General features: G+C 44.7%; 1 protein-coding gene across 4 annotated transcripts in view; it reads right to left on the minus strand.

The window, feature by feature from the left end:
- Window positions 1-27,135, minus strand: part of LOC139259907 (collagen alpha-2(V) chain-like) — a 516,763-nt gene that overhangs the window by 17,643 nt on the left and 471,985 nt on the right. For all 4 annotated transcript variants that reach the window (XM_070875841.1, XM_070875843.1, XM_070875842.1 and 1 more), the window contains 6 exons: window positions 9,932-10,039; window positions 9,403-9,456; window positions 9,130-9,237; window positions 6,407-6,460; window positions 2,256-2,363; window positions 1,917-1,970 (listed from right to left, as the gene is read on the minus strand). In XM_070875841.1, coding sequence (XP_070731942.1) covers window positions 1,917-1,970; window positions 2,256-2,363; window positions 6,407-6,460; window positions 9,130-9,237; window positions 9,403-9,456; window positions 9,932-10,039 — 486 coding nt within the window. The remainder of the gene's footprint in view (window positions 1-1,916; window positions 1,971-2,255; window positions 2,364-6,406; window positions 6,461-9,129; window positions 9,238-9,402; window positions 9,457-9,931; window positions 10,040-27,135) is intronic.

The following is a 27,135-nucleotide window of genomic DNA, read 5'->3' on the forward strand; positions in this document are numbered from 1 at the left end:
CAACTCTCTGAGGCAGCAAATTCCACAGAATTACAACCCTCTGTGAGAAGAAATTTCTCCTTATTTCAGTTTTAAATGGGCAGCCCCTTATTTTAAGATTATGCCCTCTAGTTCTAGACTCCTCTATCAGTGGAAACATCCTCTCCGCATTCACTTTGTCAAGCCCCCTCATAATCTTATACGTTTCGATAAGTTCACCTGAACTCCAATAAGTAGAGGCCCAAACTACTCAACCTTTCCTCTTAAGTCAACCCCCTCATCTCTGGAATCAACCTAGTGAACCTTCTCTGAACTTCCTCCAAAGCAAGTATATCCTTTCGTAAATATGGAAACCAAAACTGCACGCAATATTCCAGGCGTAGCCTCACCAATACCCTGTATAACTGTAGCAAGATGTCCCTGCTTTATACTTCATCCCCTTTGCAATAAAGGCCATGATTCCATTGGCCTTCCTGATCACTTGCTGTACCTGCATACTATCCTTTTGTGTTTCATGCACAAGTATCCCCAGGTCCCGCTGTACTGCAGGACTTTGCAATCTTTCTCCATTTAAATAATAACTTGCTCTTTGATTTTTTTTCTGCCAAAGTGCACGACCTCACACTTTCCAACATTATACTCCATCTGCCAAATGCTTGCCCACTCTCTTAGCCTGTCTATGTCCTTTTGCAGATTTTTTGTGTCCTCCTCACACATTGCTTTTCCTCCCATCTTTGTATCGGCAGCAAACTTGGTTACGTTACACTTAGTCCCTTCTTCCAAGTCGTTAATATAGATTGTAAATAGTTGGAGTCCCAGCAGTGATCCCTGCGGCACCCCACTAGTTACTGGTTGCCAAACAGAGAATGAACCATTTATCCTGACTCTCTGTTTTCTGTTAGTTAGCCAATCCTCTATCCATGCTAATATATTACCCCCAATCCCGTGAACTTTTATCTTGTGCAGTAACCTTTTATGTGGCACCTTGTCAAATGCCTTCTGGAAGCCCAAATACACCACATCCACTGGTTCCCCTTTATCCACCCTGTTCATTACATCCTCAAAGAATTCCAGCAAATTTGTCAAACATGACTTCCCCTTCATAAATCCATGCTGACTCTGCCTGACCGCATTTTGCTTTTCCCAACGTCCTGCTACTGCTTCTTTAATAATGGACTCCAACATTTTCCCAACCACAGATGTTAGGCTAACTGGTCGATAGTTTCCTGCTTTTTGTCTGCCTCCTTTTTTTAAATAGGGGCATTACATTTGCAGTTTTCCAATCTGCTGGGACCTCCCCAGAATCCAGGGAATTTTGGTAAATTATGCATCCACAATCCCTGCCGTTACTTCTCTTAAGATACTAGTGCTCATTTTAGAAAATGCAAACGTAATACTTTTCTTTCTTTAATGTTACAGATTGTGATGCCATAATAAAGCATTCAAAGATATAAAAAAATATCTTGAAGGTACAAGTGAGAATTTTTTTTAAATCACCAAGAAACTTACTATTAAACTTCAGAGATAACATTTTGGGGCCTATTCCAAGACTGAAAGTCCTGTTACACCAATTTTTGGTTCGATGAGGACATGCTGTGCCTACATATTTGGGCGTACATTTATGCAGATCAGAAGTGGCTTAAATGCAGGAAATTTGCATACGAGCAAAGCTAGTTATTGAACTAAGTAGGGTTTCAGTAGATGTAACTTGGAGGTGAGGTGCAAATTCTCAAGCAAGTTCACACAGAGCAATTTACAGCGTAAGTCACGTACACACGAATTTCCACAGGAAAAAAACGGTGCTGCGCCGCTCTTACACCTGCTGTGGCACAATATCTATGAGGAAATTCTGGGCCATGGTTTAAAGAAAGTTGCAAGATAATTATTCATGAATTCCGCTTGTTCTATTGAAGTTGTACACATTGAAATATACTTACTCTAGGACCAAATGGCCCGGGAATTCCAGAACCACCTTGCTGACCAGATGGACCCTAGTAAGAGATAATAAAATTAGATTTGTCTAATTCTTTGAATAGTAGAAGACATTCTGGCCAAAACTTTCCATTTCTGCCATTAATGCGCTGCCATTTTCTGTCCATTAATTATAGTGGGCTGGTACGAATAGAAGTAGAAAATCATGGCCTTCTATATTTATCAAGAACACAGTTATAATGCAAGAAAAATATTATGAAGTAAAATATAGTTTAGTGTAAAGACAGTAGAACCTCCTTTGAAATGAGAGGAAAGTAACAATTATTAGGTGTTCAGTTACTTACAGGAGGACCAGGAAGACCCTGTAAACCAGTAAATCCACGATGACCCTTCTGACCTCGTTCACCTTGAACTCCATTTTCTCCTTTATCACCACGGGGACCTTGAGGGCCCTATGGAAATCAATCCAAAATTAAAAAGATGAATCTCCCTAATAATAAAATACAGCACAATTTGATAATATTTAAATAACTTAGGTAGAAGTTTCCACTAGGTTCCTTGTTCTTTTCAGTGCAATTTGCTAAACCAGCGCAAAGCTTTGCATAAATTTTATGCGCAAATTACTTTCACTGCAAATTGAGTTTCCGTGATCTTTTGCGTTGGTTAAAAAGCATTGCACTAGAGGCAAGCCCCACCCACAAAACTGGCCACGCCTCATGGTGAAATTCCGCTAATTGCGCCCATTTGCGGGCCGTCGAGGAGGCTCTTAAAATTAAGCTTTTTTTAGGCTCAAGGACACTAATAGGTACATTTTAAAAGCTTTTAAATATATTTTTTTAATTTGCTAAATAACTGACTACTGTACAGCAATGTAACTAGTAAATGGTTCTGTATTGTTTTTCGAAGTCATGTTCAGTTATTTGATATCAGGATACCCACAGGTAGTGGCCTAGCTACTCTAGTTAAAATTGCTTATTTTTTGTGGTAAATCTATATCCAGCTGTATTAATAAAGCTGCACTAGGTTACCACTCCTAAATATATCAAGGAATATTTTTTAAAGCAAAATAATTTATTTTTAAATTATGTTCTAAAACGTTGCTCACTTATGCTGGTTCATGACAGATTTTACATTTGGTGATATGGAAAGGAGTTTGAGGGGAAATTTGAGAAAAAAATTCTCAAAACTAGCGCAATTTCGAGCACAATTGGTGCCCAGGTAGCCAATTGCGCTCAAGGAGGAAACTCTTGGCCCTCATCTTTTAACATGGCCAAGGACGAAAGGAAGAAAGAACACAATTCTGGGTTTATCTTTGTAGCACATTCTACTTCTATCAATTTATAAATAGCATCAATATGCTAATATTGATACAGTAATATGCTTTAGGTCACCTTTATCTTACAAATGGATTGCTTCGCATATAAAATGCATAGTTTTATACTTGCAGTATACTGATCCTCAAATACTAGCTTAACACATCCATTTGAAATTCCTCTCTCTGATATTTTAGCAGTGATTTATGTTAAATTAACTGATTTATGTTAAATTTATTAATGCCTCGGTAAAATAGGAATATTACAATTTGAGATACCGCATTAAGCAATAGTATGTTTTGCCCCAATTTCAGGGCCAGTCTCCTGTTTTAAAGACCACTAGCTGGGCTGCATGAAGACTTAATTATCCTGAACACATTTGGTTGTGTGAAGACACAGAAACATAGAAAATAGGTGCAGGAGTAGGCCATTCGGCCCTTCGAGCCTGCACCGCCATTCAATGAGTTCATGGCTGAACATATCCCACTAGATTGAGTTAAGGAAATTTAAGTAACTAACAGTCATTGTATTGTATCATTCCAGTTAAAAGTTAAGTGTTTTCCTATTTTAGCTAGTACAGGTATGTGTATAGGAATAAAATAAATTTCAGGAACAGGAAAAGCCATTTAGCCCCACAAAGCTCTTTTAGATTAAAACCTTGCTACTGAGTTCCAACTTATTCTATCTTCTTACAGATCCCACACAAGTGTCAGCTTGTGGAATATTTATTGTCTACCTATTGCTAGTTCAAAGCCTTAGATCTTATACAATTCTTATGGCCTCTCCAAACCACATGAAGCTCTTCCCATGCACAGTCCTGCTGACCTGACATTCTTTTGTCTTTTGTTTCTTGCCTAGATTGTAAATATCAAAGGGATCTATTTGTCTTTGAACTCAATTCCCCCAAGTGGCAAAATTGGTCTTCGTCAGTAGTGCAAAATTAGCTGATAGCGAATCGGCACCCATTTTGCACCCAGCCAGATTTTCATTTCCATTTAAGTCGGAAGAAAAGAAATTTGGACGCAGTGTAAAAACTTGCTGTCGATCAGTAATGAGCTGGTATTATGTTACTGGCGAAGGTCAATTTCACTCCCTTCAGTTTCTTTGGAAAGAGTTATAGATCAGCTATAATCATTTATAATGATAAATCAATATGAACACTGCTGTTCCAGAATTGCAACAGCAGATGATGTAAGTTGATAAGTTATTCTAAATCATACAACTATTCTGAATGTTTTGATATATAACAAGAGTTGTATCGCAACAATCTTCACATGGTTTTCTCAACGTGTAAAAGACTTTTGTGTCTATAATCAGTGAACATGGTTCAAGTCTGGATTCATGTCCGTACATGTCTAATCGTGGTTTTATATTGGAAGGCTGGAATGAGTCTATTTTTATCTTTAAGTACACTTATTTTTATCTTTAAGTACAGTATGGTCTGAAATTTGCAGTCAGCAGTAAAGCAAAGGCACTTGTCACTGGCCCCGAAGAAAGCTGCCCACAGTGATCTCTGTGGTGAGAAGTTTGTCTTTTTCGACATTCAATTGATTGCAGCGCTCTGTGGTGGGAATTCGCAGTGCGATGTGCTGTGACGTCAACAAGCTGTCTAAGCAGCCAATCACAGTGCAGAATTCTCAGACTGGAAACCAGGAAATGAGAAGCTGTTTTTATCCAGACTTTTAAAAATGTTACAGAGAGCCAAATAAAGATTAGTACTCTCACATGGAGATAAGGTAAAAGCTGAAAAATCATGAAAAAACTTTTTTTTTTTAATTTTAATTTTTTTTAAATTGTAATTTTTAACATAATGGAGACACCCACAAATATAAAAATTAGTTTATCAGGGCCAGAACGTTTGTTTATTAGTACATACACTATTAAAACCCCAGTTACACCTATTCCAACAAGGCTTAACATTTAATAGTGTTCTTAACTGTGATGTTACTGGGGGAAAAACAAAGTTTTTGTCAGTTTCACTGATTCTACTGATTGCCAGCTATGCAGGGGGGAGGGTCCACAGCTCAGCCAGTGTTGGAGCAGTGAATGACTGACTGCAACTTCAGGATTTTAGTGTTTAGATGCACATGCGCTACATCCTGAAGTTGTGATCTGTTTCAGAGGGGGTAACGACAGTGAACATTAACAGAACTGTCGCATCTCAATCTCAAATCCATGTCTCAAAGGTGAGACAATTCTTACTCTTGTAAAACTCAGGTCTACGAATGCATTGTCTTTGTTACGTATAAAACGAACATTTTCTAAAAATCCCCTTAAGTACTTTGTAAAATCATAGAGTGAATCGAGATCAGCAAATATATTGGGGTGGAAATTCGGTCAGAGGCTTCTGGCGGGCGGATGCCTCCAAAAAATTTATTCATTTACCTGGTGGTCCGAAAGGTTCATAGATTCGTAGTCCTGGGCCTCTCCAGGTACCCATGGGCAGAGGCCCACATATCCCTAGGGCGCATGCGGTTCACAAGCACCCCTGAGATCACGTGGGCCGGCCCAACCAATAAAAGAACGACACCTCATAAGTATGAATGGGAATCACTTAAAAAATACACAAACACATGAAATAATTTTTTTTTTAAATATTGCATATTTAAAATTAATAAAAATGCCATTTAATTAAATATTTTAAACAAAAAAAATGTCTTGCGTTTTTTTCATATGTTTTAACGGGGCTAAAAATAAACTTAACTTATTGGACAGGGTTTTTAATGTATAAATGACTGCTAAAATGTTTATTTTTTAAAACTCTTACGCAGGTAAAAGCAGGCCAAAACAGGCCTTACGCCTTCTTTTACCAGGCATAAAAATTTCAAGGGCATTCGCTGGGCAGAAGTTGGGCCCGCGGAGGCCCTTTTCTTTCGGATTCATATGATCTGTCAAGTGGATTCTTGACAGATCTCCAATTCCGGGTTTCAGCACATGCGCAGTGCATGCCTAAACCCAGAGCTTGCGGGGTCCCTAAGGGCCCATAGGAACAGCAAATTCAGCCCCATTATGATTGTTATTGAAGATTGTATTTAAAATAAATATGCTGAGATTGAGATGTCATTAGTATAAGACTGCACGTCATGAATCCTGGATCAATCAAGACTTCATCTGGATAGAACAGAAATCAGGTCCTGCGTTCATTGTACAAATACTGAATAATGATAACTTAAACAGCTTACTGGTAGTCCTCGCGACCCAACTCGACCGGAGGGACCCAATGGGCCACGAGAGCCCTTTGAAGAAAAAGGGGGAAACAGAGTTATCTTAACCATATAAAAAGTGCACATCCAAGAATGTTGGCATTATTTAATGGATGAATATATCAAATATTAGGAACATTTTAAAAACACTAGGGTAGGTTGTTACTTTTGCCGTTAGGTGGAAACATTGATGGCAGTGGATCAGCGATTATTTTGAACCCCTTTCCATTCAAGTCAAGGGAAAGGAACATCAGGTGAGATGTATAATGGGTGACCAATCTGCTGCCATTTGTGTCCCGCCCGGTGGTGAAAGTTAAAATCTACCCCTGTCTTGGCTGTCAGTTAACTCTTACTTCCTGACAGGTTTTTTCTATGTATTTTTTTACATGAATCTCAATCAAAATGTTACAATTTAAAACAATATGTAATGCATAGGTTGGCTAAACATATGCATGGGAGTAATTAATTAAATAAAAATAAGATGTAGTTTTAAAGATTATCTGGTTCAATGATAAATAGGTTCCAAACTCACTCAACAACAACAACTTGTATTTATGTAGTGCCTTTAACGTGGTAAAACATTCCAAGGTGCATCACAGGACTGTTATAAGAAAAAAGGTAATTTTGACATAAGAAATATAAGAAGAAATTACTGCAGATGACCAAAAGCTTGTTTAAAGAGATAAGTTTTAAGGAGCGTCTTGAAGGAGGAAAGAAAGGTAGAAAGATGGAGAGGTTTAGGGAGGGAGTTCCAGAGCTTGGGGCCGAGGCAGCTGAAGGCACGGCCACCAATGGTTGAGCAGTTATACTCAGGGATGCTCAAGAGGGCAGAATTTGGCGAGCACAGATATGGAGGGTTGTAAGGCTAAAGGAAATTACAGAGATAGGGAGGGGTGAGGGCAATGGAGGGATTTGTAAACAAGAATGAGAGTTTTGAAATCGAGGTGTTGCTTAACCGGGAAACAATGTAGGTCAGCGAGCACAGCGAGGGCGATGTGTGAGAGGGACTTGGTGCGAGTTAGGACCCAGGTTGCCGAGATTTGGATGACCTCAAGTTTACGTAGGGTAGAGTGTAGGAGGCCAGCTAGGAATGTGTTGAAGTAGTCGGGGACAAAATTCAGGTCCCGAATAAGGCCCGTTTCCGCTGTTTAGCATTGGCCATGCGGCGCAATCGAGTGGCTGCCACATTGCAGTCCAATGGGAGCCCGACCCAAATTCAGGTTGGGGAATTTTTGGCTTGTCCCCAATTCCGCCCCAGTGCTGATGACCAGTGCAAGTGCGTCATCAAAGCACACCGCTCTCCCTCGCCTGCAGAATGCACCGCCCTAAATTCACTGCAAAAAATCATTCCCCCGCCGAGCAGTGCCCCCGACAGCTTTTTCTGTTGGTGCACCTTATCCTCACTGTGTGTGGCCCGGCAGCGTGGCGGCCCTTCAAGGGGAGGGCCCACTGCCACAGCCACCATATCCTTATTTTTGCTGGCCGACTTCCCGATCGGCCGGCAAAATAGTGCCCACAGGTTCGGCCGGGTCGCCAACAGGCAGCCTGGCACCCCCTCTTGGGTGCCAGGCTGCTGGCCTGGCCGAAACCCTCTCTGGTGGCCCAGTGGCTGAAGATAAAAAATGCTCGTTTCTCTCCCCTTTAACAGAGGAGAGAGAGCATGGTGATTCACATGCGCTGTGACGTTACCACCGCTCTGCTGCTGAGTGACAGTGGTGGAGACCTGATCCCACCCAACTTCCAGCCCTCAGCCTCAGTTAGTGCCGCACTTCCGCCCCCACTATGATCAACTTCCGGACCAACGTAGAAAAAAATACTCAGTGCCGAAAATGAACAGAAAGGCCACCTCAACGAACCCGGCAGAAAAACTTCAAGATAAAGATAGGTGCTCCAGCTTTCTGGTCGCCCTGAATTTCAGCCCCGTCAAGTCTAGAGGTAACAAAGGCATGCATGAGAGTTTCAGCAGCAGATAAGCGGAGGCAGGGGCGGAGATGGGTAATGTTACGGAGATGGAAATAGGCGGTTTTAGTTATGCCATGGATATGTGACTGGAAGCTCATTTCAGGGTCAAAATTCACACCTAGGTTGTGAACAGTCTGGTTCAGCCTCAGACAGATGCTAGTGAGAGGAATGGAGTCGGTGGCTAGAGAACGCAGTTTGTGGCGGGGACCAAAGACAATGGCTTCGGACTTCCAAATATTTAATTGGAGAAAATTTCTGCTCATCCAGAACTGAATGTTGGACAAGCATTCTGACAATTTAGAGGCCGTGGAAGGATCGAGTGAAGCGGTGGTGAGATAATACCCTAAGAAAAAAGGAGATCAACTAATTACCAAAGGTGCAAACTATAACACAACATAGAGTACTAAATGTGCTGAACTGTGGTTCTTCCTCAAAGTATCAATTATTAGCAAGGACAAGTAAAATCTGGGATTTTAACATTGCTAAATCAGTGGGACAACTCGTTTATTCAATAATGAAACAGTTATTTCCAATTCTTGGTGTAAATTATTCATGAAGGTATCGGGAAGTTTTTTTTTCCATTTGTTAATGTTACCAAAATCACAATTATAATGCAGGTTTATTATCATACTGCCATTTTCCCCAATTTAACACAAAGAGGAGAATGGTAGCCCTTTACTGATAAAAAAAGCATTCTCAGGAAAGCATTGCCATTAGATGTTTAATAATAGGAAACTTACGGTTTCACCTCTAGCGCCTGGCTCTCCAGTTGGACCAACGGGACCCGGAGCTCCAGGGCCACCCTGTACACCTGGGACACCTGCAGGTCCAGGATCACCACGATCTCCCTGCACAGAAAACAAGGCTGGTTACCAGAGGAACAAGACAATGGATAGTTTGGAAAAAAAATCTGTAATTCTTCCATGTGACCTGTGATGCACATAGTGCAAATAAAATAACAGAAGCTCACTAGAATTTATAGTTTATTTATGGAATGTTTTGTTTCATTTTACCATCTCTCCTGCACGACCATCACGTCCAAGACTGCCATCGACTCCTGGCATACCCTAAGAAAAAAAGAGATCAACTAATTACCAAAAGTGCAAAGTAAAACACAACATGGAATAACTAAGCGTGCTGAACTGTGGCTCAGTGAGTAGCACTCTCGCCCCTGAGTCAAAAGTTTGTGGGTTCAAGTCCAGAGACTTGAGCTCTTACTCCAGGCTGACACTAAAAGTGCCGTACTGAGGGCATGCTACCCTGCCAGAGTTGCTGTCAGATGAGACCTTAAATCGAGGCCCTGTCTGCCCTCTGAGGTGCACTTAAATGATCCATGGCACTATTTCCCACATTACAACAGTGACTACACTTCAAAAGTGCTTTATTGGCTGTAAATCAATTTGGGATGTCCTGAGGTCATAAAAGGTGCTATATAAATCCAACTCTGTTTTCTTTCAAATGAACGAATGATGTAAATAACTGGAATTCTACAAGCATAAACTTGATAAAGTTAAGATTCAGGCAATGTGAATATTTACTTACATCCTGACCAGATTCACCAGGTGGGCCATGTGCACCATGTGGACCAGTAGGGCCTGAAGGTCCTCTTTCACCAGGAGAACCGGTTGGTCCTTGTTTTCCAGGTTGACCCTGAAAATGTAACAAAAATCTGTCACACTATTGTCATTTTTATTAGACTACAATAGTGTGGACAATAATAATTTATGGGGATATTAAATTCCAAAGCTGAATGCAAAGAGACTCTTGGACTCTAAATATTTCAGAACTTTTTTCTCACAAGAAAATTTGATTCTAATTAATATTAATAATGTGTTAATTATCCTTTTTATTAATATCTTATTAGGATCAGCGCCTTCTCAGAGTGGAGGAGTGAGTTACATTGGTCAGTTCCAATTTTTCATGACCATGTGGCTCAAACTGTTTCACTCAGAGAGTTGTTAACCTGTGGAACTCCCTGCCACAGAGAGTCGTTGATGCCAGTTCATTGGATATATTCAAGAGGGAGTTAGATATGGCCCTGATGGCTAAAGGAATCAAGAGGTATGGAGCGAAAGCAGGAAAGGGGTACTGAGGGAATGATCAGCCATGATCTTATTGAATGGTGCTGCAGGCTCAAAGGGCCGAATGGCCTACTCCTGCACCTATTTTCTATGTTTCTATGTAATTACCCAATCATCATCAATTTATAGATGCGAGCTCCTGTTACCAGGTTGAACAGTGAGACTCCTTCTAAATGACCTCTGTGGCATCAAATGCTTGAATCTCATTGATCTTCCTCGCCCAGATGTGGGGCTTATCCACAACATTTATGTTGGATAATGTGACAGTACCCTCTCTGTATTGCATGACGAGTCTGTCACACTGGATGGTCAAGGTTGCGCTGTCCCAAACCGTAACCATTAGATCTTCTTTATTCCCTGTTTCTGTAATCATTGAACACATTTTAGGCATCTGAACAGCTAATGAAACTGGGCAATGGAGGCACACAGGCAAGAAAACATGTAACTGATCACCAATTTATTGCTGGCCGCAGTGAAGAGCTATGGAAGCAGCATCAGTCACAAGAAAATGGAGCTTGTGTACATGTCAGCATCTTCAATATCTTCATTAGTGTTGTGAACTGAGTGATGTATCTCAGGCAATCACTGTGGGAAATATGTTCTTTAACAATGCACGCAGCATTAAATATATCAATGAAAAAGATAAATAAAATTTTCTTGACATCAACGTAAACTGAATATGCTTACAAAGAGAAATGAATTCAATATGTCATCACCTTGATGATATGTCAGTAATGCTTCCACCTCTCATGTTTGAATGAAAGTCACAAAGCCACAGAAAGAAATGCAACAGATTCCACAGGTGTCATTTGTGATTGATAACATGCACCGTGGCAAAAGCCAGTATAGCCAGCTTTGAAGCAATGCTGAATGAAGCACAGTTTTGTTAGGCTAGGCACAGTTCAGGAGGCTTGCGTCCTACCTCAAAAAACAACCTCAAGACCTGTAATATTGCCACTGATGACTGGGACAGCATGGCACTGGATAGGCCACAATGGCACTATGCTAGTCTGCATGCTGGTGTCTCATTTCAAGCACATATGGTGTAATTTGAGCAGAACATGAGAAACATGTTAAGTCACACAGCAGCTGCAGCAACTAACTGGTTTCAACCAAACCATCCTACGCTGCAGCCAGTTTAGCGAAAACCTCTGGCATCTACATCAGACTCATCAGTTAACAGGAGATATATCAGAGGATCTGAAAAACGTCTAGTAATCCAGTCCTCCTTGCGGGACAATTCTTAATGGGACTTCCAAAAGTGGCCTAATAGACGAGAACCCCATGGCCAGTTCAGGAGTGCCCAACATTTTGAACATCCATCATAAACATTTGGTATATTTATATGTGATTGCACTGTTCCGAAAGTACAATCTAAGTCATATCCTTTAAACTGAAATCACATCACTATAAACCACGCGAGCATGTCCACTAGCAGCACAGAAGAGAGGTACTGTGTTGGTGATGATTGGAATGACTTTATTGAGAGACTACAGCAAAGTTTCGTCACTAAGGAATGGTTGGGACATGATTTGGCCGACAAACGCAGGGCTCATCTCCTGACGGTTTGTGGATCCAGAACGTACTCCCTGATGAAGGACCTTCTAGCGTCAGAGAATCCGGTGGACAAGATGTTTGAAGAGCTCAGTAAGTTGATCGGGGAACACCTTAAACCGGCGAGTAGCATGCACATGGTGAGACACCGGTTTTACACGCAACGGCAGTTGGAAGGGCAAAGCGTTCCTGACTTCGTGGCAGATCTCCGGCGACTGGCGAGCCTATGTAAGTTCACAGATGCATGCAGAGCGGAGATGCTGCCAGAATTTTTTATTGAGGGCATTGGGCACGCTGGGGTTTTCAGGAAATTGACTGAGACCAAAGACTTGACCTTGGAAGCGGCGGCTCTGATAGCCCAGACATTTATCTCAAGGGAGGTAGAGACCAGAATGATGTATGACAAAAATCTTGGCTCAAATGCGGCAAACGACCAGGATGTCAACATTGTTAATGCGGCACACAGTTCTATAGGCAGGCAAGGGCAATCGGGCATGCGCCAGCATGTAGTCGAACCCAAAGGGGGAAATTCAACAGAGACAATGGCTAGCTGAACGGCGATTCATGCCATCACAATGGACAATGCGGCCAGTAATGGGGCCATCAACACCTGTTAATGGTCCACTTAAGAACAGTTACAGAGACAGTCAAAGACGATCAACTGGTAATGGACCTTTTGTTTCCAACAACGGGGCCTCCAGCTCATGCTGGAGGTGTGGAGGCAAACACCCAGCCAGAGCTTGCAGGTTTCAGCAATATAACTGCAGAAACTGCAACGTCAGCGGTCACTTGGCGCGTATGTGCAGGAAGCCTGCAGCTAGGTTGATGTATGAGGAGGACGGGCCCGATGTAAGCCCTACGAGGCCAAATGAATACAGGGGGAAATCGCTGGAAGCTGAAGTTCAGCGAGTTGATGTGGAGCACATATACAGTTCATATACCAGGATGCCACCGATAATGATGAAAGTGCTCCTCAATGGCATCCCAGTATTAATGGAGTTAGATGCGGGAGCCAGCCAGTCCCTGATGAGTATCAAACAGTTTGAAAGGTTGGAGGTGTCCAAGGCCAGGAGGCCAAAATTATTGCCGAATGACGCACAGCTGCGGACATATACAAAGGAGATCATTCCGATGCTTGGCAGCGCCACGGTAATCGTGATCCACAAAGATTCGGAGAACAGGTTGCCACTCTGGATTGTCCCGGGGGACGGTCCCGCTCTACTGGGGAGGAGTTAGCTTGCTGTCACGAACTGGAAATGGGGCGATGTCAATGCAATTTCTTCTGTGGAGCGAGTATCATGCTCACAGGACCTGGACAAATTTGACTCATTATTTCAACCCGGCATCAGCACTTTCATGGGGGACAAGGTAATGATTCACATAAACCCGGACACCAGGCCAGCACACCACAAGGCCAGAGCGGTGCCGTACGTGATGCGAGAAAAGATAGAATGCGAATTGGACCGCCTGCTGAGGGAAGGCATCATCTCGCCAGTCCAATTCAGTGACTGGGCGAGCCCGATCGTGCCAATGCTCAAGGCGGATGGGTCGGTTAGGCTATGTGGCGATTACAAGGCCACCATCAATCGGGTGTCACTCCAAGACCAGTACCCGCTACCGAGAGCAGAGGACCTCTTTGCAACGCTATCCGGTGGCAAACTTTTTTCAAAATTGGACCTAACTTCAACTTACATGACCCAGGAGCTGGCGAGTGAGTCGAAGAAGCTGACCACCATCACGACACACAAGGAGTTGTTTGAGTATAACAGATGTCCGTTCGGGATTCGTTCGGCCGCCGCGATCTTTCAGTGAAATATGGAAAGCCTCCTCAAGTCGATTCCAAGGATGGTAGTTTTTCAAGACGACATCCTCATCATGGTCACGATACTGAAGAACACCTCCACAACCTGGAGGAGTGCTACGCAGACTGGATCGGGTAGGGCTGCGACTGAAAAAGGAGAAGTGCGTCTTCTTAGCTCCAGAGGTAGAATTCCTGGGGAGGAGGGTAGCAACAGACGGGATCAGACCCACTGCATCCAAAACGGAAACGATCCAGAGAGCACCCAGACCCCGTAACACGACGGAGCTGCATTCGTTCCTGGGGCTCCTGAACTATTTTGGTAACTTTCTTCCCAAATTGAGCACGCTGTTAGAGCCGCTAAATGTGCTCCTATGCAAAGGTCGCGATTGGGCCTGGGGGGAAAGCCATGAAAAGGCTTTTGATAGAGCACGCAACTTGTTGTGCTCCAACAAACTGTTAACGTTATATGACCCGTGTAAGAAACTTGTTCTAACGTGCGATGCGTCGTCCTATGGGGTCGGGTGTGTGTTGCAGCATGTGAATGCCAATGGTCAGTTACAGCCAGTAGCTTATACCTCCAGAAGTCTGTCCCAGGCAGAAAGGTGCTACGGGATGGTAGAAAAGGAAGCGCTAGCATGTGTATATGCAGTAAAAAAAATGTACCAGTACCTGTTTGGCATGAAATTTGAACTGGAGACAGATCACAAACCCCTAACGTCCCTTTTGGCCGACAATAAGGCCATAAATGCGAATGCATCGGCCCACATACAGAGGTGGGCACTTACGTTAGCCGCCTATGACAATGCAATTCGACACAGACTGGGCACTGAAAACTGTGCCGATGCACTCAGCAGGCTCCCACTAGCCACGACTGAGGGGGCTACTGAGCATGATGCTGAGATGGTCATGGCTGTTGAAGCTTTTGAAAGCGAAGGCTCACCTGTGACAGCCCGTCAGATTAAAGTCTGGACAAATAAAGACCCGCTACTGTCTTTAGTTAAGAAATGTGTCCTGAATGGGGATTGGCAGCCAAGTACGGGGCATGCTCTGAGGAATTTAAACCGTTTCATAGGCGCAAGAATGAACTCTCGATTCAGGCCGATTGCCTACCGTGGGGAAACTGAGTAGTCATGCCCCAGAGGGGCAGAGAGGTGTTTATCAGAGAACTTCACAATGTGCCCCCGGGCATTGTCATGATGAAGGCAATTGCCAGGTCACATGTTTGGTGGCCAGGGATAGATGCAGACCTGGAACTTTGTGTTCGCAGGTGCAACACGTGTGCTCAGCTGGGCAACGCACTCAGGGAAGCCCCCCTTCGCCCCTGGTCCTGGCTCGCCAAGCCATCATCACGCATCCATGTGGACTACGCAGGTCCTTTCATGGGAAAAATGTTTTTGGTTGTAGTAGGCGCCTACTCCAAATGGATTGAGTGTGCCATTTTAAATTCAAGCACATCCTCTGCCATGGTAGAAAGTCTATGGGCAATGTTCGCCGCCCACGGTCTACCGGATGTCTTGGTCTGCGACAATGGCCCGTGCTTCACAAGCACTGAATTCCAGGACTTCATGGCAAGCAATGGAATCAACCATGTCAGAACGGCACCGTTCAAGCTGGCCTCAAACGGCCAGGCGGAACGAGTAGTGCAAATACTCAACCGCGTGGGGCTCAGGTTCAAATGCTCGAAGTGCATTTTCCTGGTGCCTGAAGTGGAGTTCCTGGGAAGGAGGATTGTGGCAGACGGCATCAGGCCCACCAATGCGTAGACGGAGGAAATCAAGAACGCACCGAGGCCACAGAACATGACAGAGCTGCGGTCGTTTCTGGGACTCTTGAACTACTTTGGTAACTACTTACCGGGTCTCGGCACCCTGCTAGAACCATTACATGTCTTACTACGAAAAGGGGGCAAATGGCTTTGGGGCAAAAGCCAAGAAAATGCCTTTGTAAACGTGAGAAAATTGTTATGTTCAAATAAATTGCTTGTGTTGTATGATCCATGTAAGCGGTAGGTATTAGCATGTGATGCGTCGTCATATGGCGTAGGGTGTGTATTGCAACAAGCTAATGATTTCAGGAAACTGCAACCAGTTGCTTATGCATCCAGGAGTCTGTCTAAGGCCGAGGGAGCCTACAGCATGATTGAAAAAGAAGCGTTAGCATGTGTCTATGGGGTAAAGAAAATGCATCAAAACTGTTTGGGCTAAAATTCGAATTGGAAACTGACCATAAGCCACTTATATCCCTGTTTTCCGAGAGTAAAGGGATAAATACCAACGCATCGGCCCACATCCAGAGATAGGTGCTCACGTTATCCGTATACAACTACGCCATCCGCCACAGGCCAGGCACAGAAAACTGCGCCAATGCTCTCAGTGGGCTGCCATTGCCCACCACGGGGGTGGAAATGGCGCAGCCCGCAGATCTAACCATGGTTATGGAAGCATTTGAGAGTGAGCAATCACCCATCACTGCCTGGCAGATCAAAACCTGGACAAGCCAGGACCTCTTATTATCTCTAGTCAAAAGCTGTGTGCTTCACGGGAGCTGGTCCAGTGTCCCAGTGGAAATGCAGGAAGAGATAAAGCCATTCCAGTGGCGCAAAGATGAAATGTCTATACAGGCAGACCGCCTTCTGTGGGGCAATCAAGTAGTGGTCCCCAAGAAAGGCAGAGACACCTTCATCAATGACCTCCACAGTACCCACCCAGGCATCGTAATGATGAAAGCGATAGCCAGATCCCACCTTTGGTAGCCCTGTATCCTGCATTCACAGATGTAATACATGCTCGCAAATCAGCAATGTACCCAGGGAGGCACTGCTAAGTTTATGGTTTTGGCCCTCCAAACCATGGTCTAGGGTACACGTCATCTATGCAAGCCCGTTCTTGGGTAAAATGTTCCTTGTGGTTGTAGATGCGTACTCCAAGTGGATTGAATGTGAGATAATGTCGGCTAGCACATCCGCTGCCACCACTGAAAGCCTGCGGGCCATGTTTGCCACACACGGCTTACCCAATGTCCTGGTGAGCGACAACGGGTCATGTTTTACCAGTGCTGAGTTCAAAGAATTCATGACCTGTAACGGGATCAAACATGTCACATCTGCCCCGTTTAAACCAGCATCCAATGGTCAGGCAGAGAGAGCAGTGCAAACCATCAAGCAAGGCTTGAAGAGGATAACTGAAGGCTCACTGCAGACTCGCCTATCCCGAGTCCTGCTTAGCTACCGCACGAGACCCCACTCACTCACTGGGATCCCACCTGCTGAACTGCTCATGAAAAGAGCACTTAAGACAAGGCTCTCGTTAATTCACCCTGATCTACATGAACAGTAGAGAGCAGCTTCAACAAAGTGCATACCATGATAGCGCAATTGTGTCACGCGAGATTGAAGTCAATTATCCTGTATTTGTACTAAATTATGGACAAGGTCGCAAGTGGCTTCTCGGCAATGTCATGGCCAAAGAGGGGAACAGGGTGTTTCGGGTCAAACTTTCAAATGGACTCATTCACCGGAAACACTTAGACCAAATCAAACTCAGATTCACGGACTATCCTGAGCAATTTGGACTCTACCTTTTTTGATCCCCCAACACACACACCAGTGGCAACCGACATCATGGTTGACCACAAAGCAGTACCCATCATCCACAGCAGCCCAGCAGGGCCCAACACACCAGGCAGCCCAGCAAGGCAAGCTGCACAGCAGCCCATCGAGGGCCCAACAAATGATTCAACAACACCAGCTTTCACACTGAGACGATCAACCAGGGCAAGAAGGGCCCCAGATCGACTCACATTGTAAATAGTTACAATATTGACTTTGGGGGGGAATGTTGTTATATCTGTGGACTTGTATTTACTCTGTACAGCCACCAGAGTGCTCATTCCCCAGAGTCCCAAGGGATCCCATAATCCCTTGGGAGCACAGATATTTAAGAAGGCTTCACAGGTTGGAGAGGCAATCAGGAGACCTACAATAAAAAACTAAGGTCGCACGTTACTTTGAGCTCACATTGTTCAGTCTGACTCTTTCTCCATACACAACAGATTCCGTGCACCGCGTTTTTCCAGGACGATATACTAGTCACAGGTCTGGACACCATCAAACACTTGCAGAACCTGCAAGAGGTTCTAAGTTGGCTTGATCATGTGGGATTCAGGTGTGTTTTCCTGGCGCCAAAGGTCGAGTTCTTAGGGAGAAGAATCGCGGCAGACGGCATCAGACCCACCGACGCCAAGACGGAGGCCATCAAGAACGCGCAGAGGCCACAGAACGTGATGGAGCTGCGGTCGTTCCTGGGACTCCTCAATTATTTTGGTAATTTCCTACCCGGGTTAAGCACCTTGCTGGAACCTCTACACACGTTGCTCCGCAAGGGAGATGACTGGGTATGGGGGAAATCACAAGAGACAGCTTTTGAGAAAGCGCGAAATCTGTTATGTTTCAACAAACTGCTTGTCCTGAATGATCCTTGTAAATGTTTAGTGCTAGCTTGCGATGCGTCTTCGTACGGGGTCGGGTGTGTGTTACAACAAGCAAACGAATTGGGAATATGGCACCTGGTCGCTTATGTGTCCAAAAGTTTGTCCAAGGCCGAAAGGGCTGACAGCATGATTGAAAACAAGTTCTGGCATGCATTTACGGGGTAAAAAAAAAGCATCAATATCTCTTTGGGCTTAAGTTCAAGTTAGAAACTGACCATAAACCGTTCATATCGCTATTCTCAGAGAGCAAATGTATCAACACCAATGCCTCTGCTCGCATCCAAAGATGGGCGCTCACGCTGTCTGCATGTAACTATGTAATCCGCCACTGGCCAGGCACAGACAACTGCGCTGACGCCCTCAGTCGGCTACCATTGCCCACCACCAGGGTGGAAATGGCACAGCCTGCAGACTTGCTCTTGGTGATGGATGCATTTGAAAACGAAAAGTCACCCGTTACGGCCCACCAGATCAGGACCTGGACTAGCCAGGATCCTTTACTGTCCCTTGTAAAAAAATTGTGTCCTCCATGGGAGCTGGTCCAGCATCCCAGCAGAGATGCATCAAGAAATCAAACCATTTCAGCGGTGTAAAGATGAAATGTCCATACAGGTGGACTGTCTTTTGTGCGTGGTTTTGCCCAAGAAAGGCAGGGAAACGTTCATACGTGACCTACACAGTACCCACCCAGACATAGTAATGATGAAAGCTATAGCCAGATCCCATGTGTGGTGGCCCGGCATCGACTCAGATTTGGAGTCTTGCATGCGCCAATGCAACACTTGCTCTCAACTGAGCAATGCACCCAGGGAGACACCGCTAAATTTGTGGTCCTGGCCCTCCAAACTGTGGTCTAGGATCCACAATGACTTCACTGGCCCATTTCTAAGCAAAATGTTTTTGGTTGTTGTAGATGCTGATTCAAAATGAATTGAGTGTGTAATAATGTCTGTAAGCACGTCCATTGCCACCATCGAAAGCCTACGAGCCATGTTTGCCACGCAAGGCCTGCCTGATGTCCTTGTCAGCGACAATTGGCCGTGCTTCACCAGCGCTGAATTAAAGGAATTCATGACCCACAGTGGGATCAAGTACGTCACATCTGCCCCATTCAAGCCCGCATCAAACGGCCAGGCAGAACGGGCAGTCCAAACCATCAAGCAAAGCTTGAAACGAGTGTCAGAAGGCTCTCTGCAGACCCGCCTGTCCCGAGTCCTGCTCAGCTACCGCACCAGATCCCACTCGCTCACTGGGGTTCCCCCAGCCGAACTGCTCATGAAAAGGGCGCTCAAAACAAGGCTCTCTCTCGTCCACCCTGATCTCCATGATCATGTCGAGGGCAGGCGGCATCAACAAAGCATGTACCATGATCGCGCAAATTTGTCACGCGATATTGAAGGCAATTATCCTGTATTTGTACTCAACTATGGACATGGTCCCAAATGGCTTGCTAGCATTGTCATAGCCAAAGAAGGGAGTAGGGTGTTTCAGGACAAACTTGCAAATGGACTAACTTGCAGAAAGCATTTGGACCAAACCAAACTGCAATTCACAGACAGCCACGAGCAACCTGAAGAGGACACCACCAACTTTGACCCTCCGACACACGCACAAGTGGCAACCGACATCACGGTTGACCACGAAGCTGAACTCATCATCCCCAGTAGCCCAGCAAGGCCAGCTGCGCAGCAGCCCAGCAAAGAACCAATCGACTCACTTGCACCTGCATTTACACCTTGACGATCGACTAGTGAGCGAAAAGCCCCAGATCGTCTCAACCTGTAAATAAGTGTACTATTGACTTTGGGAGCGAGTGATATTATGTATGCAATCCTATGTAACCAACATTCTACCACCAACAGAGGGTGTATCTGTTGGAGTCCCAAGGGATCCCAGCATCCCTTGGGAGCAATGTATATAAGCAGGCCTCCCATGCTGTACCAACACTCTGGAGTTAGAATAAAGAGAATAAGGTCACACTTACTCACGTCTATAGTATTCAATCATATTACTTTATTCTGGACATAACACTAATCTCTTGTGTGGGACCTTGTCACTGTTGGAGGCCATTGGGCTGCACGCCTGAGTGCAGCCCATGTATAAGGCAGCCCATTTTGTATATTAGTCACTTTGTGCCTTAATAAAGCAGAGCCAAGGTCATACCTCTTGGAGTTAAACAGTACTCAGTCTAACAGTTATTGCATATATAACATTTGGTGACGAGGCAACAAGAACCTTTGCATGCAAAAATGAGCACAATTGGATTGTTGGAGCAATTTGTGGAAGGAGAAGATTGGGCAGACTTTGTGATCCGTTTGAGCCAGTTCTTCGTGGCCAACAAAATAGAGGAATTCGGCGACGCAGATCGACGCCGGGTGGTGTTCCTCACAGTTTGCGGTTCAAAAATATATGGTCTGATAAGAATCTACTCCTGCCTGTGAGTCCAACAGAGAAGATGTATGAAGAATTGTGTACACTGGTACAGGACCATCTTAAGCCAGACGAAGGCATCATCATCTCGAGATACAGATGTTAATCACATGTTTGCTCAGAGGGCCAGATTGCGGCGGAATTCATTGCTGACCTGAGACGTCTAGCGGGACCATGTAAGTTCGGGGCTGTGTTGGCAGACATGCAGCGGGACTTCTTTGTAATCGGCATCAACCACGAGGTGATCCTGCGTAAACTACTGGCGGTGGAGACGTTGGACTTGAACAGGGCCATCACGATCGCCCAGTCATGCATGACGACGGATAGAAGTCTAAAGCAGATATCAGTGAAAAAGAAAAACGCGGCAAGTACTATAAATATGATTGATTCAGCGTTCGGCAGAGCGGCACATGGCAGAGCATAAGCGAAACCTGTGGCTGCCCAAAATTCGCCAGCGGAATGCATCCGATTTCTCCGTGTTGGCATTGTGGGGGAAATCACCAGCACCAGCAGCACCGATTTAATCAATATATTTGCAAAGGCTGTCTGAGAGTGGGGTATCTCCAGCGCAAGTGACCGCAGATGAGCAAGCGTGCTACGACACACCACGTGGTGGATGATGGTCAGACTAGCGCGGATCCAGATACGCAATCTGAAATAACAGAGGAGGAAGTGTATGGACTGTACTCATTCCTAACTAAGAGCAAACCGATAATGATCAACGTGAAATTTAATGGGGTGCCAGTGTCGATGGAACTGGACACAGGGACGAGTCAATCGATAATGAGCCAGAGGCATTTGACAAGCTGTGGGATACTAAGGTTGTGAGGCTCAGGCTGAGTCCAGTCAATGCCAAGTTGCGTATGTACACCAAAGAACTCATAACGGTGATTGGCAGTGACACAATTAAAGTGTCATATGACGGTGCGGTTCACGAGTTACTGCTATGGATTGTCCCAGGCAATGGACCAACGCTGTTCAGCAGGAACTGGCTTAAAAAAATCAGATGCGATTGGAACAACATCAAGGCATTGTCGTTGGAGAAAGATACATGTGCCCAAGTACTGAGCAAGTTCACCTCGCTATTCGAACCAGGCATCGGCAACTTCACGGGAGCCAAAGCGCAGATCCAAGTAGACTCGGATGCAAGACCCGTCCATCATAAAGCTTGGGATGTTCCGTATATGATGAGGGAGAAGGTCGAAATCAACCTGGACAGACTCCAGCATGAAGGGATCATATCACTGGTTGAATTTAATGATTGGGCCAGCCCCATTGTTCCTGTGCTGAAAAGTGATGGCATCGTCAGAATCTGTGGCGACCAGTATCCATTACCTAAGGCTGATGACTTGTTTGCAAAGCTAGCCGGGGGCAAGTCGTTTACAAAACTGGACTTGATGTCAGCCTACATGAAACAGGAACTGGTCGAGATGTCAAAGAGACTTACGTGCATTAACACACATGAAGGACTGATTATTTACCACAGGTGCCTTTTTGGAATTCACTCAGCTGCAGCAATATTTCAGAGGAACATGGAAAGTCTATTGAAGTCCATTCCCAGAACCGTTGTGTTCCAACATGACACCCTAATCACAGGTTGTGACTCCGAGGAACATCTGAACAACCTGGAAGACGTTCTACATTGTCTGGGAAAAGTGGGACTCAGACTGAAATGCTCGAAGTGCGTTTTCATGGCACCAGTGGTTGAATTCCTGGGGAGGAAAATTGCTGCTGACGGGATCAGGCCCTCGGACGCGAAAACCAAGGCCATCAAGAATGCACCCAAACCGCAGAATGTGATGGAGCTGCATTCGTTCCTGGGTCTACTCAATTACTTCGGTAACTTCCTACCTAAATTGAGCACCTTATTAGAACCACTGCACATGCTGCTAAGAAAAGGCAACAACTGGGTGTGGGGTGCGTCTCAAGACAGCTTTTGAGAAAGCCACTAATCTGCTTTGCTGTAACAAGCAGCTGGTACATTATGACCCATGTAAACGTTTAATATTGGCCTGTGATGCTTCATCATATGGAAGTGGTTGCGTACTCCAACAAGCTAATGAGTCGGGTAAACTTCAACAGTTGTGTATGCTTCAAAAAGTTTGTCTAAAGCGGAAAGAGCCTACAGCGTGATAGAGAAAGAAGCACTAGCATGTGTGTTTGGGATTAAAAAGATGCATCAGTACCTGTTTGGTCTTCGGTTTGAACAGGTGACAGATCACAAGCCGCTCATTTCACTGTTCTCTGAAAACAAAGGTATCAATACCAATGCTTCATCCCGCATCCAGAGGTGGGCGCTGACATTATCCGCTTATGATTATGTCATTCGCCATAGACCTGGCACTAAGAATTGTGCCAATGTTTTGAGCCATCTGCCATTGCCCACACCGGAGGTGGAAACGCCACAACCGGCAGACCTATTGTCAGTTATGGATGCTTTTGAGAGTGAAGGAACCCCTATCACGGCTCAACTCGTTAAGACTTGGACCAGTCAGGACCCAATTTTATCGGTGGTGGAGAGTTGCATCCTCAAAGGTGATTGGTCTGCCATACCCAAGAAAATGTGTGAGGAGACCATACCTTACATTCATCGCAAAGACGAACTGTCTATTCAGTCGGATTGTATACTTTGGGACAATCGTGTTGTTATGCCCAAGAAAGAGAGAGAGAAATTTATACGTCAGCTACGTAGCACACATCTCAGCATTGTAATGATGAAAGCCATCACCAGGTCTCATCTATGGTGGCCGGGAATTGACTCTGAGCTGGAATCATGTGTGCATCAGTGCAACACTCGCATGCAGCTCAGCAAAGCACCAGCAGAATCGCCGCTGAGTCTGTGGTCGTGGCTGTCCAAACCATGGTCCAGGATCCACATAGACTTTGCAGGTCTCTTCCTGGGGAAGATGTTTTTAGTTGTGGTGGATGCACATTCGAAGTGGATAGAGTGTATAATCATGTCATCCAGCACATCCACAGCTGCCATTGAGAATCTCAATGTCATGTTCGCGACACATGGTCTGCCTGACATCATTGTTAGCGACAACGGATCGTGCTTCACCAGTCAGGAGTTTCAAGTGTTCCTGAAACTCAATGGTATCAAACATGTAAGGTCAGCACTGTTCAAACCTGCATCCAATGGGCAAGCAGAACGTGCTGTCCAAATCATAAAGCGAGTAACCCAAGGATCACTGCAGACCCGCCTGTCATGCATACTGCTTAGTTACAGGTCATGCTTACCGGAGTCTCACCTGCTGAACTAATGATGAAGAGAGGTCTTAAGATCAAGCTATCTCTTGTACACCCTGACTTGAATAATCATGTTGAATATAGAAGACAAAGTCAGCAAAGATATCATGATCGCGCAGCTGTGTCACGCGATATTTCTGTAAATGATCCTGTCTATGTTCTGAATTATGGTCAGGGTCCCAAGTGGATCGCTGGTACTGTCATGGCCAAGGATGGCAACAGAGTATTTATTGTCAAGCTCAAAAATGGGCATACATGCAGGAAACATATGGATCAGACAAAGTTGCGGCACACAGACGAACCCGAACAGTCGGAGGACGATGACCAACCAACCAACCTAGCCCCAGTCATTAGAGGACTCAGTGGTCATCAGTGAATCGGGACTTTCAATCACTGACATGTTCAATGAAAATGGACTTTCAATCCCTGACATGGCCATTGCCACTCCCACCACGTCAGCCACCCAGCCACCAGTCACAACAGACTCTGAACACTCACCCAAGGCTGGAATTGAACTGAGACGGTCAACCCAGGAGCGTAAAACACTGGACCGTCTCAATTTGTAAAAGACTGTGTTATTATCTCAGAGTGGGGTATTGTCATGTATGTACTTTTGAGATCACTAGCCACTAGATGGAGGTCATTTTGGGCCTTAATATAGCAGAGCCAAGGTCATACCTCTTGGAATTAAACAGTGCTCAGTCTAACAGATATTGCAAACACAACAGTGGCCCTAAGCTTTTCTCTAAAACAACTCTTCTGCTTTGGGGTGTCTGCTGACTTCTGGCAGGTGCAGTATCATAACTGGCCTTGTTATTGTTAGAAGGGAAGGGAAAGGAACAGAGTGAGACTTAGAGCTGTCTACTTATCTCTTATCTCGTTCTATGTCTGTGGGAATGCGCAAACTTTTGTAAGTTGTTAAAATATAATCAAATATTATTCCATTGTACTATTTCTCAGCATTAAGCGTTGCTAGATTACAGTTTAATATTAAGGTTGCTAGACTATAGGTTTATTACTTTAGATTTGTTTCTCATCTGTTAGAATTAGGGAAAAGTATGTTAAAATCTAGGTTTTATTTCAGTTAGAACTCTTGTGGTCCTCATGGTCCTGGGTTGCATCATCACCCATCCAAAAAGAAAACAAGAGAAAAAGCATGAGCTACGGCTAAAAAGTAGATAAAGAAGGCCCAAGGCTTGTGTCTGAACACAGAACTTGCTGTGCCTATGATTGGATGGATGTTTCCACAGTTCCGGTTTTTGGCCATACAATAGAAGGCCTGGGTCATTCTCAGTGTAGAAGGGATAAGGAGGACATCGAACAGGTGTAGAAGCATATGTGAGTAAAAGGTATGAGGAATGGGCCATGCCTACTACCCAAAGGACAGTAACAGGTAATATAATTCTCAATTGTACTTTGTAAACTGCTGCTTGAATACTGTAATATAGAAACATCGAATCATAGAAACATAGAAATTAGGTGCAGGAGCAGGCCATTCGGCCCCTTGAGCCTACACCGCCTTTCAATAAGATCATGGCTGATCATTCAACCTCAGTACCCCTTTCCCACTTTCTGTCTAAACCCCTTGATCCCTTTGGCCGTAAGGGCCATATCTAACTCCCTTTTGAATATATCTAACGAACTGGCATCAACAACTTTCTGCGGTAGAGAATTCCACAGGTTAACAACTCTCTGAGTGAAGAAGTTTCTCCTCAGCTCGGTCCTAAATGGCTTACCGCTTATTCTTAGACTGTGATTCCTGGTTCGGGAACTCCCCAGCAAATGGAACATTCTTCCTGCCTCTAATCTGTCCAATCCCGTCAGAATTTTATATGTTTCTATGAGATTCCCTCTCATTCTTCTAAACTCCAGTGGATACAAGCCCAGTTGATCCAGTCTCTCCTCATATGTCAGTCCTGCCATCCCAGGAATCAAGCTGGTGAAGCTTCGCTGTACTCCTTGAATAACAAGAATGTCCTTCCTCAGATTAGGAGACCAAAAACTGAACATAATATTCCAGGTGTGGCCTCACCAATGCTCTGTAAAACTGCAGTAAGACCTCCCTGCTCCTATACTCAAATCCTCTAGCTATGAAAGCCAACATACCATTTGCCTTCTTCACCGCCTGCTGTACCTGCATGCCAAACTTCAATGACTGATGTACTATGACACCCAGGTCCCGTTGCATCTCCCTTTTCCTAATCTGTCACCATTCAGATAATATTCTGTCTTCCTGTTTTTGCCACCAAAGTGGATAACCTCACATGTATCCACATTATACTGCAACTGCCATACATTTGCCCACTCACCTAACCTGTCCAAGTTACCCTGCAGCCTCTTAGCATCCTCCTCACAGCTCACACCACCGCCCAGCTTAGTGTCATCTGCAAACTTAGAGATATTAGATTCAATTCCTTCATCTAAATCATTGATGTATATTGTAAATATCTGGGGTCCCAGCACTGAACCCTGCGGCACCCTACTGGTTAATGCCTGCCATTCTGAAAAGGATCCGAATATTCTGACTCTCTGCTTTCTGTCTGCCAACCATTCTCTATCCACATCAATACATTACCCCCAATAACATGTGCTTTAATTTTGCACACCAATCTCTTGTGTGGGACCTTGTCAAAAGCCTTTTGAAAGTCCAAATACACCACATCCACTGGTTCTCTTTTGTCCACTCTATTAGTTACATCCTCAAAAAATTCTAGAAGATTTGTCAAGCATGATTTCCCCTTCATAAATCCATGCAGACTTGGACCGATCCTGTCACTGCTTTCCAAATGCGCTGCTATTTCATCTTTAATAATTGATTCCAACATTTTCCCCACCACCGATGCCAGGCTAACCGGTCTATAATTCCCTGTTTTCTCTCTCCCTACTTTTTTAAAAAGTAGGGTTACATTAGCTACCCTCCAGTCCATAGGAACTGATCCAGAATCAATAGAATGTTGGAAAATGATCACCAATGCATCCACTATTTCCAAGGGCCACTTCCTTAAGTACTCTGGGATGCAGCCTATCAGGCCCTGGGGATTTATCGGCCTTCAATCCCATCAATTTCCCTAACACAATTTCCCACCTAATAAGGATATGCTTCAGTTCCTCCTTCTCACTAGACCCTCAAACCCCTAGTACCT

This window comes from Pristiophorus japonicus, chromosome 3 (genome assembly GCF_044704955.1).
Source record: "Pristiophorus japonicus isolate sPriJap1 chromosome 3, sPriJap1.hap1, whole genome shotgun sequence".
In the NCBI taxonomy this organism is placed as follows: Eukaryota; Metazoa; Chordata; class Chondrichthyes; family Pristiophoridae; genus Pristiophorus; species Pristiophorus japonicus.